Source organism: Schistocerca americana, chromosome 2, assembly GCF_021461395.2.
Source record: "Schistocerca americana isolate TAMUIC-IGC-003095 chromosome 2, iqSchAmer2.1, whole genome shotgun sequence".
NCBI classification, from domain to species: domain Eukaryota; kingdom Metazoa; phylum Arthropoda; class Insecta; order Orthoptera; family Acrididae; genus Schistocerca; species Schistocerca americana.
In genome coordinates, this window is record NC_060120.1 from 196,288,601 (window position 1) to 196,307,031 (window position 18,431).

At 38.3% G+C, this 18,431-nt stretch overlaps 1 protein-coding gene across 4 annotated transcripts in view; it reads left to right on the forward strand.

Moving 5' to 3' along the window:
• The window catches only part of LOC124596006 (esterase E4-like), a 113,681-nt gene that overhangs the window by 93,753 nt on the left and 1,497 nt on the right, over positions 1-18,431 (forward strand). For 2 of the 4 annotated variants that reach the window (XM_047134956.1, XM_047134959.1), the window contains one exon: positions 10,615-11,055. In XM_047134956.1, the coding sequence (XP_046990912.1) occupies positions 10,615-10,852 (238 nt within the window). In that variant the 3' untranslated portion in view covers positions 10,853-11,055. Of the gene's footprint in view, positions 1-10,614; positions 11,056-17,787; positions 18,381-18,431 lie in introns of those variants that run through there. The other 2 variants (XM_047134957.1, XM_047134958.1) reach the window with 2 other exon arrangements.

Genomic DNA, 18,431 nt, shown 5'->3' on the forward strand with positions numbered 1-18,431 from the left:
TGGCGCGTCGGTGACAGCGGCGGGCGGCGGCGGCGTGGCGGATGACGGCGGCGAATGACGGCGGCCCGGCCGGTCGCGCAGCGCAGGCCCCTCGAACTCAGGCAGCGGCAGAGGGCAGCGCGGCGGCGTGCGGCTCACGTGGCTGACTAGCGTGGGCTGCCTCGCTGCAGCGCGCGCCCTGTGCGTGTTTAGTGGAGCAGCCACGGCCCACGTGGAGCAAACGTGGCGGCCGGTTGGCGCATTCCATGCGCGAAGTTCACGGCGTCTCGTCGGGAAAAATTTTGTGTAGCGACAAAGTCACTACGGGAACGCATCCAAACTTCTGACACCAATTGTACAGGATGGCGGGTATGGGCAGGCGGTGGGCGTTATGGAATAATAGTGTAATTTTTAGAGAAAGGCCATTTATTGGCTAAAGCATGATGAAAGGGGCTACATAGGCCTAGGGAGGTGAGGGTGAGCCAGAGCTTGCAATTTGGCGAACATTGTTCGCGAAGCTACCGAAAGTGGTTGTCTGCCAAAACGAAGTCCACAGTGCCGCAGCACCGGGAGAAGCGGGAGATGATCAATGCTACAGGGCGCGCATCCGACTCGCGGGTGAGCGAGAATACAAGAGAGCGGGCCCGGCGACGGGCGGCCGGGTATGTTCGACGCACCACGCGGCTTCCTCCACCCTGATTGGTCAGGACCGAGCAAACCGTGCGGGCGGCATGGAACTTTCCAGAGCGTTGCCTGCTAAGCGACGCCTGGGACGGCGTTACCTCGTCAGCACACGAGAGAGGCGCGTGAACAAGGTGCCCTTTCTCGGTGCTGACTTCCTGTTACTAGACCGTGGGACGAAAGAATTTACAGGCAGCTAACACTGCCGGCCGTGACTTGGCCGTAATGGAGTAATGAAGTTACTAGTTGGAGGCTCATATAATAAAGTAAAATCTCCTATTGTCTGGCTCATCCTTTACAACACGCCAGTGACTGGGTATGAATTTGCTGAAAACTTCATGTAGCAGTACATCTTGGTCACCAACAGGTCAATATTCAGGAAGAGTGTTATTGTACTCTCATGTGAAGGATGCATACTTAGCATGGAATGGGGCCCCTGATATGCCACAGTGAACATTCAGGAACAAACTGTCTGATAATGTACATCTGTTTCTTTGATTGTAGTACTTCACAGTTGATCACTACCTTCGGTGAACGATGCACTAACACATGTTTCCAAATTAAGCTAGAATGGTTTGTGGATGCTACTTCTCCCCCCCCCCTCCTCCCCCCTCCCTCCTCCATACCCTTCCACGTACTGTCTGACATAGGGATATTGCTTTGTGATATGTGTGGGCTCAGACCCAGTTCCAATCAAATTCATTCAGTTTTTGATGATGACTGGATGGCCATGCATCAGGTTGACACCCCTAATTCTCTCATTGTACTGCGAAATCCATGCCATGGTGTACTTGTACTTCTGTCTTAATCAGGACAAACCCGAGTGATGTATGCTACTACATAGGTGCCTATAATTCAATTGCTTGTTATTGGGTAATTGTAGTGAGAGAGAGTTTGATAATTGCTCTGCAGTGTAGTATCAATTTAGTGTTTTTATGAATAAGAAAGGAATACAAGAACAGGAATGGATAAAACCTAGATCCGGCACATAATCTGTTCCCCTCAAATGGCCCTAAGAGGCCACTGTCTCTGTTCATAGTTAAACCTGACTTTCTTACAAGTGTGTGTACAATCTTGACATAGTTTATATCCTGTTTCAGAAAATATTGTTTTGTTTATTTGGATGATTTGAAAATGAGTTCAGGTAACCCAAAACTAGTCATCAATTAAATAAAAAATTAATCTTGCAGCTTTGACTATTTCTATAAAAAATTTAGTAAAATATCGTCCAGTACCACATTGAAAAATCAATAATGTAACTATATAAAAAAAAACAACAGGAGATGTCACATTCAGTTCTTTAAAAATAGAGAAATTTCTGAAGAACGTGTTAAAACAGAGCAATAAAAAAACGGTGGAGAACTCAAGACAAAAAACAGGACAAGTGTGAATAGGACTTGCACTCTGAGAGTTCTGTGCAAACTTAATTATGTATGTAGACAGTGTATCTATTGGTTCTGAAAATTGTGTTTGTGAGTATGAAAATATGTGACATAAATGACAATATCTTTTGATTGCATTCATTTAGAAGCTTAAATATTTTTACACCACCAAGGGACCATAAACCCTAATATTTCACATAAATTTCAACTTGACAGCATTTTATTTATTTATCCGTTTATAGGCAATATAAATTGTGTGAATGTTTTCAGCACATAAATACATAAAATACAGACACAGAGACATATAAATATAGACAATTACATACATAAATAGATACTTACATTACTTGCCTTACCGAGTTACCCATTTGGACATTGTATTTCACTGTTTTATTGAACATGTTGTAAAATGCCTCTTATTTGTAGTAATTAATCATTAGCACAATTGTCAACAGAATTTACACATCATTTTTAGGTAAGCCTTTATGTTATAAAAACACTCTTTCAACAGATAATTTTTTGGGGTATTCCTGAATCATGTATTTCACTTTTATCTTTGATCTCTTGTGGTAGTTTATTGTATTGTTTAATTCCATTATGTAGCACACTATTTTGGGTTTTTGTTTTTTCTATTGAGAGGTGGGTGAAGGCTGGATGTGGTACCATGTTCATGTAGAGACCTGTTCATTGGGTACTAATCACTGTCTTTTTTAATGTGGATCACTGTTTGCAATATGTACTCGCATGGAACAGTCAGGATCCCCATAGATTTAAACAACTCAGTGCAATGAGTTCTCTTGGTACTATTTGTCATAATTTGTACAGCCCTTTCTTGTAGCTTAAAGATTGTTTGTCTGTTCTGATCATTTGTTCCCAAGAACAGTAACCCATAGCTCATCACAGAATGAACATACACAAAATATGTTGTTCTGGTGCATGAGCTACCACACACAGAATTTACTATTCTAAGTGCAAAGCATGATGAAGCTATTCATTTCCAAAGGGCAGTAAAATGCTCAGTCCCATTTAAGTTGTGCGTCAACATGCATCTCCAGAAATTTTGTTTATGATACGTATTCTATGAGTTAATCTTCCACTTTTAACAAGCTATTTTTGGGTTTTCTGCTTATGTGAATACTAAAACTGTTGTTGCTTTTTTTAACATATAAAGTTAATTTGTTGTTGTCTACCCATCTGCATACATGTATGAATGTATCTTTAGCTTTGTTCTCTAGTATATTTGGTGATGCTTCACTGATCAGTATGTTACTGTCATCAGCATGCAATACTGTTTCACTGTGTTTGACACTCTGAGGAAAATCATTGCTATATACCAAGAAGAGTGTTAGGTCAAGCATACTTCCTTGGGAGACTCCAATATTACTGTATTCTGGGTCAGAAAGGCGTTTTATGATATGAATGGAGTTTGTTTGTCAGACCTCTACCCATTGCTCTCTGTTGTTTAGGTATGAGTGAACCCACTTATTTGCTACCCCTCTTGTACCTAGAGCTTTCAGTTTATTTAACACAATTGTGTTGCCTACTATATTAAAGGCTTTGCTGAAGTCAAAGAAGATACATGTTATATGATTTCCTTTGTATAGTGCTTCCTGAACAACATTTGTAAAATGAGCTTTAGCTGTTTGTGTGCTTTTACCAGGCCTGAACCCAAACTGTTCTGTACACAAAAGATTGTGCTTTTTAGGTACCCCAAGAGTCCAATTTTCATTATGGGTTTCCCTACTTTTGAAAATGATGACAGTAAAGAGGTGGGCCTATAATTTTTATGCAGGGGCATGATCTTTGCATACTTTAGAGCCTTTGGGAAGCAACCTGTGGTGAATGATTCATTTACGATGTGGAGTGAAGGGTCTTTTATACTCTCTATACAGTCCTTCAGCAACCACACAGGCATTTCATCCATACCTATTGAGGTTTTAGTTTTTAGGTTCCGAAAAACAAAGCTTATTTCCTCTGAAGTGGTGGCTTGCAGCAGCATTGTGTTTGGAACATAGTTCAGTGTTTGTATAGGCTGCACTTTGTCAAATTTGTTGTGTAGCTTGGTAACTGGGTTCCTGAAATTTTGATTGCGAAGTGTGCAGTTTTTTCGAGATCATGTATTGTGGTACTATTTTGCTGTAATTGTATGTTTACTTGTTTTGTCTCTTTTTCTATTTGTCTTCTGTTTGGTGACATACCAGGCAGCTTTTATATTGCTTTTTGCCTTTTATATAATTTTAACATTTTAGAACTTTTTGTTGTAACTAAAACTTTTCGATGTATGATATGCAGTATCATTTTGGTTGTTTTGTATGCTGCTGAAGTGTTTGGGTGTTGCAGTGGATTTCCTTATCCGTTTGGTCACCCAGTTACCTTTTTTGTGTTTTAGTGACTCACAGTACTTACGAGAACACTTCTTCCAACCTAAATTTCCATAGAAACATTGAAAACTTCCTATCTGTACTATTTCCATGTATACTTCTTCTCATGTTTCATTGTTCATTTGCATGGTAAATTCAACCTTTGTGCTTGCTATGTTTTAAGAAGTGACTGGAATGATCTGAAAGGCCCAGGTTACCTACAACAACACAATTTTCTTTCTCCAAGTCAGTTAGTATATGGACAATGATTGATGCTGAATGCTCAGTTACCCTTGCGGCTGTGTTAATCAATGGTGATATTCTATAGCTGTACATGATGTCCTAAAATGTGTTGCACAACCCATCTGGCTTTAATGTGTTGATGTTTAAATCTCCACAAATCAGAATTTTGCCATTAGGATGATTAACCATGTCTTATACTTGGATTAGTTTTGCTGTTAATGTATCTATGTCACCACTGGGAGAATGGTAAATATGTAGTGCAGTAAGTCTTTGCAACATATGTGGCTTTCTCATCTCTGTAGCTGATACTTCTATATGTTTTTCTTCACGTAATGAAATAATGTCATTGCTAACTTTATACAGAATCCCTTCCTTTTACATTCATATGTGATCCACCACCTCTTATAGAGGTTCTACTATAATGGCATGCTAGATTACAAGATCTGTTCAAAAAATTCCAGAACTTTGACCCACAAAATTTTTCTATGCTTACCTTTTACTTATTGTACATGGTCTCTTTTGAAACACTCTCCTCCACAATTGATGCACCACTCTCAACACCATTTCTACTTCTGGAAGCAGTCTTGGCATGCCTCTTGCTGGATTGCGTGACGCACAATTTGTAGATTTTCTTTTATCTCATGTATCATTGCAAATCTTCATCCTTTCTACATCTACATCTACATCCATACTTCGCAAGCCACCTGACGGTGTGTGGCGGAGGGTTTTCAACTTTGGAAATAAAAAAAGTCCGCAAGGGCCAGATCTGTAGAGTAAAGACGATGAGGCAGACAATGACATCATTTTTTGTGCAATAGTCATGCACCAACAGTGACGATGAGTTGTCTCTCCACATTTCAGGCCGTTTCCTTCTCACATTTTCTCGCAGGCATTCCAGCACATCCCAATATTGCCATTGATAACAATTTGTCCCTGTGGCATGAATTTTTGATGAACTAATCCTTCAAAATCAAAGAAAACTATCAACATGGCTTTACATTTTTCCTGGCCTGAAGAGCTTTTTTTGGTCTTGGAGAACCTTTCCAAACCCATTGTGAAGGTCAAATCTTGGTCTCAACATCATAATGGTAGACCCTTGTCTTATCACCAGTTATGATTGTCTCAAGGAACATCTCATTCTCATTTGCACAATGCAAAAGCTCTTTACAGATTGCAATATGAAGTTCCTTCTGGTCTTGACTCGTGAGCCATGGGACAAACTTGGCAGCAACATGCTGCATTCCAAGATGCAGTTTTAGGATTTCATGACATGATCCAACTAAAATGTTACCTTCTTCTGCAATCTCTCAAATGGTCAGTCTTCATTTGACACATACAATTTTGTTGACATTCCTGACATGAGCATCATCGGTAGATGTCGAAGAGCGTCTTGAACAAGGGTCACCTTTAAGTTCCATCTGGCCATTTTTAAATCATGTGAGTCATTTGTAACACTGAGCATGGATTAAGCACTCACCTTAGGCTTTCTACATCATTTGGTGTGTCTCTGTAATTGAATTTCATGCAAAATTTAGTGGAGACATGCTGCTCCTTTAACTCTGCCATCTCAAAATTTGCAAACTGTATCACACATCATTGTACTCGACATATTACTGAACAATAACTAACAGACATACAACAACGAAACTTTGGGTAATTACACATTAAACACAGGTGTGTCCAGGAATGTCAGCCGCATTTCGCTCCCACGCATTGGCGCAAAATTACAAATGTTCCAAAATTTTTTTGAACAGACTTATTATATGTGCTTAGAGCTACTTTTGTAATTTCTGATCCCCTGCACCAATCTTCTGTTATGCAAACAAGTGAACTATCAATAGTCTGCAGTTCCACTTGTAGCTGTTGCACTTTTATTTCTTATGGACTGGATATTCTGTTGGAGAACTGAGAAACACTGAGTACTTCTTGCCTTGGAGGCTTCTTGTTTCCTTTGTTTTTATCTAAGAAATCATTTGGGTGATGAAGAGCTATAGTTTTCTTGTATTCACCTCACTATCCAATGTTCTTTCTGCTGAATCCTCATAATTTTTTGCATGATTTGCTGCCGCTGATGGTTCTTTCACTTCTACTTTTTTTAGGTGTTTTGTTGTTCCTGTTTGGTCTTGTGATGGTATCGTGTCTATCAATTTGGTTTTGAAGTTATATTGGTGTTCTATTATTTCCTTAGTTGTCATGTTTGGCCAATATTCTTTACTCAAGCCTTCCAGGTGTATTCAGTGTTGTGTGTGGAATCTACATCCTATATTACTCATGTCAACACATTTCACATTTTTAAAATGTCTGAAGATTTTAGCAAATTGATTATTGGCCCTTTGTATCTTTGTATTAACAGACAACTGTCTCACAAGATCATGGCAGTGTGGAATATTCACAATTATGACATTTGTATGTGTGAGAGTTTTCAGACACTGTTTAAGATCACGGGTAGCACTTGCCATTTTGGTTTTGTATATGTCGTTAGAACCTCTCAGAAGTACGACAAAGTCTCTATGGTGTAGATTCTTTACCTCTGTAGATGCAATCATCTTTTTACTTTCACAAATTGGAGCTCCTAGTTTCCCTATATCTCGCACATTTATATTAGTTTTTTCTATTACTTTATTTGCAAGACCACAACCATGGTTGTCTGAAAGCATAAATAGTTTACTATTGGAGTTTACAGTCTGGAAGTCATTTCATGTTGTTTCACTGAACACTTCATCACAACTTTGGGTTGGCAGAACTGCATTGTCCATATTTATGCTTGGTTTCTACTCATTCCTCAGGAAAACAGGTCTTAACAGACAGACAGACAGATAGAGAAGTAAGTTGTCCTAAAAGGTTCTGTTTTTACTGATTGAAGTACAGAACCCTAAAAATGCATCCATTGTAAAAGAAACAATGCATGAAAGGTGAGGTGACACATTAAAAAAATACATTGTTATATGTGAGATAGGCAATTTCAAATGTAGGGGTCTATCAGCCAGTGGGCCAAGGAGCATTTTGTGTATGGGAGGAGGGGGAAGGGACAATCGAAATGGGTATCATATCTTATGAAGACTTACTCCGTATAAATAGAATTGTTAAGCAACATTGTGGTTGAGATTATATGTATTCCTGATAACTGCTGGATGAACAGTTAAAACTATTAATACGAAATGAGGTCCAAAGAACCAACTGAATCTCTGACAGGTTCTATATAGCTTTTGGAAGTGAATTAGCACTCCATGAATAGAGTACTCTGTGGAGTTTAGAAGAGAGCAAACACCACATGTAAGTAGAGAAAAGACAATGATAGTGACCCACAGAACTAGTGCCCTAGTAAATAATTATATTTGCAGCACTCCATTTCCCTGTCAACACACTACTCATTTTTACAACCTCCTCCCCTCCGTAATATGTTGAGTAAACTGAGTACAATAGTTGTAAAGCATCAGAACTTAATTTAGTAACAATTTTTGATATTTAAATATAAAAAAGAACTGCAGAGCAATAAATAATTAACGAAATATTAGAGTTATATTAAGTCAAGAAACAATAATAAAATGTTTACTGGCCCTTGGCCACTATGTGGAGCTACAGTAATAAATTTCTCATCAATTTTACTTCAGCATTTGTGATCCACCAATAACAATTTGGGCACAAAATTTCAGATATAAATTTCATTGGGAGTGCACTAAATACAGCCTACCTCCAAAGTTTGCTTGGAGAGATTATTTTTTCTATATCGTGCCATGTTATGCTTGTTTAAGAGTGAAGTCTGGGTCTAAGCCAGAGGATTTGGGTATGAGAGACCAACTCACTAACTACTTCTCCACCAGCACCAGCTGGAGGGTGTGAGTACATTATGTTGCCATAGGTTGAGGCCAGGATAATTACAGGAGCAGAGAATGTGTTGTAAGGATAACTCCCATCTGCACAGTGCAGAAAAGCAGATGATGGAGGAAAGGATCCAGATGGCTCAGGTAGTGAAGCAACCATTGAAATCAAATGTGTTATGTTCAGCTGCATGCTGTGCCACAGGGTAGTGTGTTTTGCTTGTGGCCACAGTTTGCCGGTGGCCATTCATCCTTGTGGACAGCTGGTTGGTAGTCGCACTAATATAAAAAGCTGTACAGTGATTGCAGCAGAGCTGGTAAATGACATGGCTGCTTTCACATGTAGCCCAGCCCTTGATGGTGTAGAATAAACCTGTGACAGGACAGGTTTTCCATCTGGGTCTTCCACAGGGATATCATCCTTGTGACATGGGGTTGAGATTGGGAGTGGCATGGGAATGGATTAGGGTATTGTGGAGGTTGAGTGGGAAACACAACACCACTTTAGGAGGGGTTGGAAGTATCTTGGGTAGGGTGTCTCTCATTTCAGGGAGCAATTACCTGTCATTGTGCCCTGAAATGAGGGACATCCTACCCAAGAGATCAGGGCAGCCTGTTCTAGAACATGGTCATTTTCAGCCAAATCACAGCAAACTGAAAAGAGGCAAGTTGTTCTCCACACAAAATATTTTACCTTATTTCAGAAGGAATTCTCTCAAGAAGCTACGTTAGATCTGAAGGACTGTGACTATTTGTATGGGAGAGCTTGCAGGAAGAGAAAGTACACAGAGTAAACACTATCACTACCAGCCAGTGTGAGATAATTACCTCCAAAATGGTAGAGATATTAAGCACTAACAATCACCTTTTGTTTCAGCTGAGTAAGTGGAGAATTTAAGTGAAACTCTCTTTCCTAGTTAATAATGCTACATGGGAATGTAATCCAGATAATTTCTCTTAGAAACCAGTCCCAATAGTTGGAAGCAGAAACCAAAACCAAAATTCTGAAATAGCATATTTGCTTGTTCATAGTAGATGTATGTGACATTTATATTCAGTAGAACAGTTTTTAACAGTCACAATGGTCTGACTGAACTAGCAGGCACCCAATGGACACCTCCCTTGTGCAAACCTAAATCATCCAAGGATAGCATTGTTTACACTGATTTTCGTGGTAGTTGACTCTATTTGGCAAGTTTACCTTCCCCAAATGCTCTCTTACATTCTTCATGATGTCTAAGGTTTACCCGTTATAGATTTGATTTATGAATTAAAAGCTTGTTGTACTGCATTTCCTGCCCTGAGAATGTGTAGGAAGCTGCTGGCTGAAATAAATATTGTTTTCAGTTATTTTGCCCATCCACTTTCTTGTGAACAGTTTCTGGGCCAAAAAAATCATAAGATCCATGTTAAAGACTAGTACAATGAAAACTACTCCCCGCCTTGCACTTTACAGTGGTTGTCAGAATTTAGATGAAAGATAAAACTGAATTGGACTCAGAAGGACCTTGAACTCATCTGCTCAGGATATTAATTAGCATCATAACTAGTTTAGATTTTTCCATTGGTGTTTACTAACAGTGAAAATGACTTAAGTTTCATAAATGAAATCAAACAATGGAAAATCCAGGATGGAATAATACCAATATTATGAAAAGTATAGATTATGCTCACTATATAGCAAAGATGCTGAGTCACAGATAGGCACAACAAAAAGACTGTCAAACAAATAAGCTTTCCGCCAAAAAGACCTTCATTGGAATTAGACAACACACACACACACACACACACACACACACACACACACACACACACACACACAAAAACCAAATGCAACTTGCACACACATAGCGACTGTCTCCGGCAAGAACTTTTGTGAAGAGTTGGGTCTGCCTGTGTGTGTGTGTGTGTGTGTGTGTGTGTGTGTGTGTGTGTGTGAATTCTGATGAAGGCCTTTTTGGCCGAAAGCTTACTTGTTTGGCAGTCTTTTTGTGGGGCCTACCTGCAACTCAGAATCTCTGCTGTATGGTGAGCAGTAATCTATCCTTTTCACAATATTGTCTCAAGTTTAATAAGTGGTTAGATCCTAGCAGTGGTGATGGAAAAGTATGTGACTGAATTTATAGCCAATCTTTACACCAAATGTTATAGGAACCCAACTCCAGAGAAGACTGACGTCATAAATGTAGAGTGGAAAACACTTAACCTCTCAAAGCCAGCATACCTAGAGATTGGCTCGGAGCTGCAGATGAGGCAAGGCCTGTACTACCAAGAGCGCATGCGGCTGTGGGATAGGCTCTTCCCTCTGCCCATCAGCACATCTGGGGCCAACAGAAGGAGATCCAGGCCTGTCAGGAATCACCATAGCCGCCATGCTCACCATCATTAGTCATGTGGTCCATTACTGTAAGTGCCATACTGAAGAGCAACACTACAAGTGTATATGTTTGTATGATATAATGTGTAGTAACATATCATTGACCACAATGACAATTCTGTCACTAAATAAAACCAAAATTAGGTATGAAACAAATTTTATCAGTTTACCTTATTTGTGTACAATGTTTTCAATAAAAGAATGATAACACTTGAGCCAATAATAACTTGTTTATGAACATAAAGCAAACCCATATTGCTTTGCAAATTTTGGTACAGGCTATGTGCAATAAATATAAAAATATATCAAAATGTTAATATAATCAGCTGTTTCCACTACTTAACAATAAAATTAGCTATAATATCAGCAGGAGTGTACAGGTATTAATGCACAGGTGTTAATGGCTGCTAATTGTTGAGTCACACATCAGAGTGTGATGGAGAGAGAATGTAAAAGTATGTAGTTGTAACTTTTGTTCCACCATTTAAAGCTGGTTGGTCTTTTCGTTTCTACTTTTACTACTGTCGATGTTTTAAAAGAATGGAACAATGAAAGTCATTGTTCTGCACAATACGTAATAAACATCAGGTGCAAACATTTGAAATAGTGAGGTTAACTGTTGATTTGCTGAGCAAACTGATACAACAGAAACCTTCATAAAATGTCATTTTGCCCAATTTAAGTAACCTTATCAAAAATAATTAAAAAATTACATTGTGGTCTTCAGTCTTCAGTCCACTTCCGTACATGGCTACACCACCTTACAAATATTTTCAGAAAAGACTTCCTGACCCTTAAAAATATACTTGATGGTAACAAATTTCTCTTCTTCCGAAATGCTTTCCTTGCTGTCAGCAGTCTACATTTTATATCCAGTCTACTTTGACCATAATCAATTATTTTGCTGCCCAAATAGCAAAATTCAGCCATTACTCATGTAAAACTCAGCCATGTCTCATTTCCTAATCTAATTCCCTCAACATCACCTGGTTTAATTCGACTACGTTCTCTTATCCTTGTTTTCCTTTTGTTGATGTTCATCTTATATCTCCCATTCAAGATCCTATCCATTCCATTCAACTGCTCTCCCAAGTCATTTGCTGCCTCTAAGAGAATTAAAATGTCATCGGCAGACCTCAAAGTTTTTATTTCTTCTCCCTGGACTTTAATTCCTACTCCAAATTTTTCTTTTGTTTCCTTTACTGCTTGCTCAATTTACAGACTGAACATCAGGGATAAGCTACAACCCTGTCTCACTCCCTTCCCAACCACTGCTTCCCTTTCATACCCCTCGACTCTTATAACTGCCATCTGCTTTCAGTACAAATTGTAAATAGCCTTTCGCTCTCTGTATTTTACCCCTGCCACCCTCAGAATTTGAAAGAGAGTATTCCAATCAACATTTTTCTCTAAGTCTACAAATGCTAGAAATGTAGGTTTGCCTTTCCTTAATCTTTCTTCTAGGATAAGTCGTTGGGTCAGTATTGCCTCTCGTGTTCCAACATTTCTACGGAATCCAAACCGATCTTCCCTGAGGTCGGCTTCTATGAGTTTTTCCATTCGTCTGTAAAGAATTCGCGTTAGTATTTTGCAGCTGTGACTTATTAAACTGATAGTTCGATAATTTTCACATCTGTCAACACCTGCTTTCTTTGAGATTGGGATTATTATATTCTTCTTGAAGTCTGAGGGTATTTTGCCTGTCTCATACATCTTGCTCACCAGATGGTAGAGTTTTGTCAGGACTGGCTCTCCCAAGGCTGTCAGTAGTTCTAATGGAATGTTGTCTACTCCCAGGGCCTTGTTTCGACTCAGGTCTTTCAGTGCTCTGTCGAACTCTTCACGCAATATCATATCTCCCATTTCATCTTCATCTACATCCTCTTCCATTTCCATAATATTGTCCTCAAGTACTTCGCCCTTGTATAGGCCCTCTATATACTCCTTCCACCTTTCTGCTTTCCCTTCTTTGCTTAGAACTGGGTTTCCATCTGAGCTCTTGATATTCATACAAGTGGTTCTCTTTGCTCCAAAGGTCTCTTTAATTTTCCTGTAGGCAGTATCTATCTTACTCCTGGTGAGACAAGCCTCTACATCCTTACATTTGTCCTCTAGCCATCCCTGCTTAGCCATTTTGCACTTCCTGTCGATCTCATTTTTGAGACGTTTGTATTCCTTTTCGCCTGCTTCACTTACTGCATTTTTATATTTTCTCCTTTCATCAATTAAATTTATCATTTCTTCTGTTACCCAAGGTTTTCTACTAGCCCTCGTCTTTTTACCTATTTGATCCTCTGCTGCCTTCACTATTTCATCCCTCAAAGCTACCCATTCTTCTTCTTCTGTATTTCTTTCCCCCATTCCTGTCAATTGTTCCCTTATGCTCTCCCTGAAACTCTGTACAACCTCTGGTTTAGTCAGTTTATCCAGGTCCCATCTCCTTAAATTCCCACCTTTTTGCAGTTTCTTCAGTTTTAATCTGCAGTTCATAACCGGTAAATTGTGGTCAGAGTTCACATCTGCCCCTGGATATGTTTTACTATTTAAAAGCTGGTTCCAGAATCTCTGCCTTATGATTATATAATCAATCTGAAACCTTTCGGTGTCTCCAGGTCTCTTCCATATATAAAACAGCCTTTCAAGATTCTTAAGCCAAGTTGTAGCGATGATTGACTTATGCTTGGTGCAAAAATCTACTAGGTAGTTTCATCTTTCACTCTTTTCCCCTAGTTCATATTCACCTACTATTTTTCCTTCTCTTCCTTGTCCTACTATTGAATTCCAGTCCCCAATCACTATTACATTTTCTTCTCCCTTAGCCATCTGAATAATTTATTTTATATCATCATAGCTTTCTTCAATCTCTTTATCATCTGTGGAGCTAGTTGTGTGACAGTTCACCTTCTTTATTTTGTTGTTTGTTGTCCTCAGTGTCGACATACTGCATTGTGATACTGCCTGAAAATTGGGATGTGGAAGTACTACACTGACTACTTGAAATAATGTAGCCAACAGGTCCACAGTTGCATTTCACAGTAGTTTACTTTCACTGTTCATAATCCCCCAATAATACACAGTTATATGGCCAGTGCACTACTGTTTAACTTTCGATAAGTCTCATTAACGGGTTTCAGGTGAACATGCACATACTGCTACAATAGTTTACTGTTGAACATCTACGAGCAGTAAAAGCCTAACCACATAGTTCACATTTCTTAAATAATAAAAAGGAACGTATGGAGCAGACACTGTCATTGTTTTAACACAGAGCCTAATTGTGTAACACTTATTTCACAGTTAAGTTGAAGCATTGTTGTTGTTCTAACCATCACCGGTTTCTTGTCTGAAATCTGGCCATGGATTAGCTGTCTCAGGACCAAAAATTGGGCCTTTGTATATCCTCAGAATAATAGGTACTGAAACTTCACATTTTTTGGTGTTTACTTTACTGAAATTACCATTAAAGCTTAACTCATTAAATTAACTGAATACATCAAAAAATTCCGTTTTTTTAACAGTTTCTTCTGCTATGAGAGTTAATCCAAATTATTTGTTTAAATCATGAAATTAACATATATAGTTACACAAATAATACTTTTGATGGAACTGTTAATTACTTTGGAATTAATTAAGGGCTGGCTTTTCTAACAAGTTTTCGAATAAAGCCAAACAGATCCTTTAAGAATACTATTACTTATTCCTCCAAATGCTCATAATTAGTACAGAATTTATATTTGTTTATACATAAACAATAGAATTTAAGTTATGAAACAATTACTGATGTCACCCTGTAACAAAAGATACTAACTAGGGATAGCCAAAATAAATTAGAAAATCAATTACATACATAAAACAAAGCACAAAATTAGATTATTATTATTATTATTATTATTATTATTATTATTTATTGAGCATCCATTTTATCATATACAATGATATAGGAGTTGTTATATTCTTTAAAACTGAGGGCCAACCTTTCTCTTTTATGAAAATGCAGGTTATATTCACGTATGTTAATGGCAATTAGTTAAAAGTGAAAAAAACGAATTTAAGGAGGCAGACGGCAAAACAAGAGGGGAAGAAAAATACCCCAGCTTGCTTTCTCACATCACCCCCTCATTGGATTGACCAGACAGATATTGAAATAGCTAACTGGGTGAGTCAATGACCGCAAGTGACCCCATACAGTGGGTTAAAAATCTACACACAAAAAATATTACATAAGAAATACTATAAAAACTACAGTACATACATTTCTTTCAAAATTATATGAATTGGCCAAATGAAAATCCCCATACAAAATATTTACATACAATGTATTGTACATTTGCACAAAATATCCACAATTAGGCATATTCATCATAAGTGATGTCCTTTTTGGGTAACAAAGATTACATTTTAAAATACATATCACTGTATAAAAGTCCTGTCTTGCTTAACAAAAAATTAATCCTCATGGGTAGCAAAAAAGTTAAATTAAACTGCACATTGCAGTTCATTTTTAGGCAAAAAATTTCACTTTCTCAATGTTTTCACAACACTTTCATTTTTTCTGTGAGCTTTTACACATTTTGTCATCACGTTGCCCACACCTTCAACAGTTCCAAGTGGAGTTAGCAAGAAAATGCACTGCTGTCATTTCCCTTGGAGGTGGTTCTCCTCTGCCACAATACATGGAAAAAATCAGATAACATACCTACTTTAGTACACTTACCTTTACTTCTACACCTAAAAAAAGTTTCACCCTAAAAATGACAGTCATTATTTAGCGCTAAATTTGACTATAGTACAAAAGGTGGTGACTATAAAAATTTAAAATCAAGTACACATTACACTACAAAAGCCTGCTCTAAGTCAAAACTGTCTGAAGCTTGTCAAACTTGAAACACTTTTGTTTCTTTCTCATTTGCAAAATAGCAAAAACTCAAGATGTGCAGTAGCATAGGTTTACTAATCATTATGTTATGAAAAAAGAAAAAGCACGGCAAATCACTAAGGTTTACATGGCCCTTTTGGAACCCATTTACCCCACAAATATTTAACTATACTTCACTGCTATTCACAAGCTGATGACAGTAACGTGTGCACATGTTCGTCTCATAGTTCAGGCTTCTCTCACTAGAGCTGCACATGAAAACAAAATACCCTCTCTACCATTAATTTCAAACAATATCATCATGAAATTTCAACATTCCAGCTGCGGTACCAGGGGGGAAAAATTATTGTGCATTACTTTCTGATCCTCTGTTGTAGAAAGAATCAGTAAGGTATAAAATGGTGTATATCAAATGTGTAAAAGCAACATTTATAAAGAGGAAATGGAAGAAATTCCTTGATTGTATTCTAAGGAAACAAACCAAATGATGCAGCAAGCCTACGCTGATAAGTGCTTAAGCTGTACTCAATGTTACAAATCGTTCACATAGTTTAAAAATGGGCAGATGGGAGTTAATGATAATCCTCATTCAAGACACCCTTTGATGTCTGCTCATGATAGCCATGTCAGGAATGTCAACAAAATTGTGTGTGCCAATCAAAGATTGACTCTCTGAGAGATTGCAGGATCATGCCAGGAAATCCTGACACAGCATCTTGGAATGTATTGTGTTGTAGGCATGCTCGTCCAAAACTTATGAGTCAAGACCAGAAAGACCTTCTCTTCGCAATTTGTGAAGAGCTTTTGGATTGTGCAAATGAGAACAAGGTGTTCCTTAAGAGAATCACAACTTGTGATGAGACATGGGTCTTTGGTTATGATATTGAGACCATGGTTTAATCTTCACAAAGGGTTGGGAAAGGTTCTCCAAGACCAAACAAGCTCATCAGGTCAGGTCAAATACCAAAGCCATGCTGATATTTGCTTAGTAAGGGCCAAAAGCGAGTCAAAGGTGGGGCAATCTCATGCACTGTCATTTGCGCTGTGGAAACAACTGGCACTAATAGTAACTGGTGGGCACCTTGAATTCACATGCGCAATGGTCTGACTGGCTAACTTCAATTATAATTAACTCAGAAACAGTGCAGCATATCATTTTTTTTTGTTAGCAGTTATTTCTCAACACAACCTCCTACCATGCAACAATTTTTCAGTGTGTTTCTGACCACTCTACACACACACACACACACACACACACACACACACACACACACACATGTACATATGATGATGTATGGTCACAGAGCACTCAGAGCACTGAATCTCATATGAGGTAAGGCATTATATCAAATGGTGTGGATGAAAAGTAGTGCTCAATGACAGCAAGACCACGGCCATTAGGTATGTTAGTATATAGGGGTGTGATCTCAACATTCCCAAGAAAGGACCAGATGGTAGTAAGGTGGCGCTATTGCAGAGGCATGGTAAGATGTGGCTAATGTCAGTATAACAAGTTAAGCTATAAGTGTTGGTCAGCTATAGCTGAGATTCGTTACGTAGGAGCACAGTGGCTACCTACAATTGAATCTTCAGGATGGTTACAGTAATGAATTTTTGAAAGCATAAATAAGGTAGGTTCATGAAAAGGGGAGTCAGGGTATAGGGGTGAGGTTCTAGAATAGATCTGTGGTTTCAAATTGGGATTGGAAGTTATAATGGAGTTCTGGAATGGACAGGATCACTACAGCCAGTTGTGGATGTGGGAGAGTCAGATGATTTGTGGATTCTTTCAGTTAGGTAATCACTGCGGTTCACCAGAACAATGACTGAGCCTTAGTCATTTGAGGGGAAGTCTGTTCTAAGAATGTGGTTAACTACTCTTTCTTCTGGCAATACGTTGGTGTTCTAGGGACAAGACCTAGAAATGTAAGGTGAGGCCAGATTGGAGATACGGAATTCCTGAAAGGTAACCAAGGAGCTGGATGGGAGTTGGAGATGTTCATAATTAGACAAAAGTACAAACTGGGAGAGGCACAGTTCAGTGTTAGCTTTCAGTTACTTTTTGTTACAGATGTCGGTGACAAGTATTTATTTTACTATAGGAACCACATGAAGGAGACCAGATTTTTGACCAATCCAATATGACTTAATTCTGGTGTAGAGCTGAAGGTGTGGCTTTTGGAAAGGATTACTACTTCTGTGAAACTGAGATTCTCAACGGACTGGCTGACAACAGTGCTCCGGGTCAAGATGGCATGAGTTATGAAGCAACTATTGAAATTGATTATGTTGTGCTTGAGTTTGAAAGTATGATCAGAACTTCTCTTACGTAAACAACTCTGAGTCTAACTGAAAATAACAGAGGAACACACAGTGACGTACCTAATTCAAATGTGAAAATGTGTCAGATATAGTACATATGGGATTGTTTTGTGGAAAAATGTAGTTTTTAGTACATGAATAATGCCTTAAGTCATTGGAATATGACACAAAAAGATTAATAATTGTCCATTGTAATCTTAATTTTTCATTTAATAATACTGAACATGCCAATGATAATAACATGATATATGAATCAAATCTCATAAAAGTATGTGTGAATTCCAGAAACAGCAAAATAGAGAAAAAAATAAAGAAAATCTCAGTTATAAAACCTCCACTTATTGAGATGAGCAATAAATTTTATTAAGTGATAATATTTACACATGTCTTGAT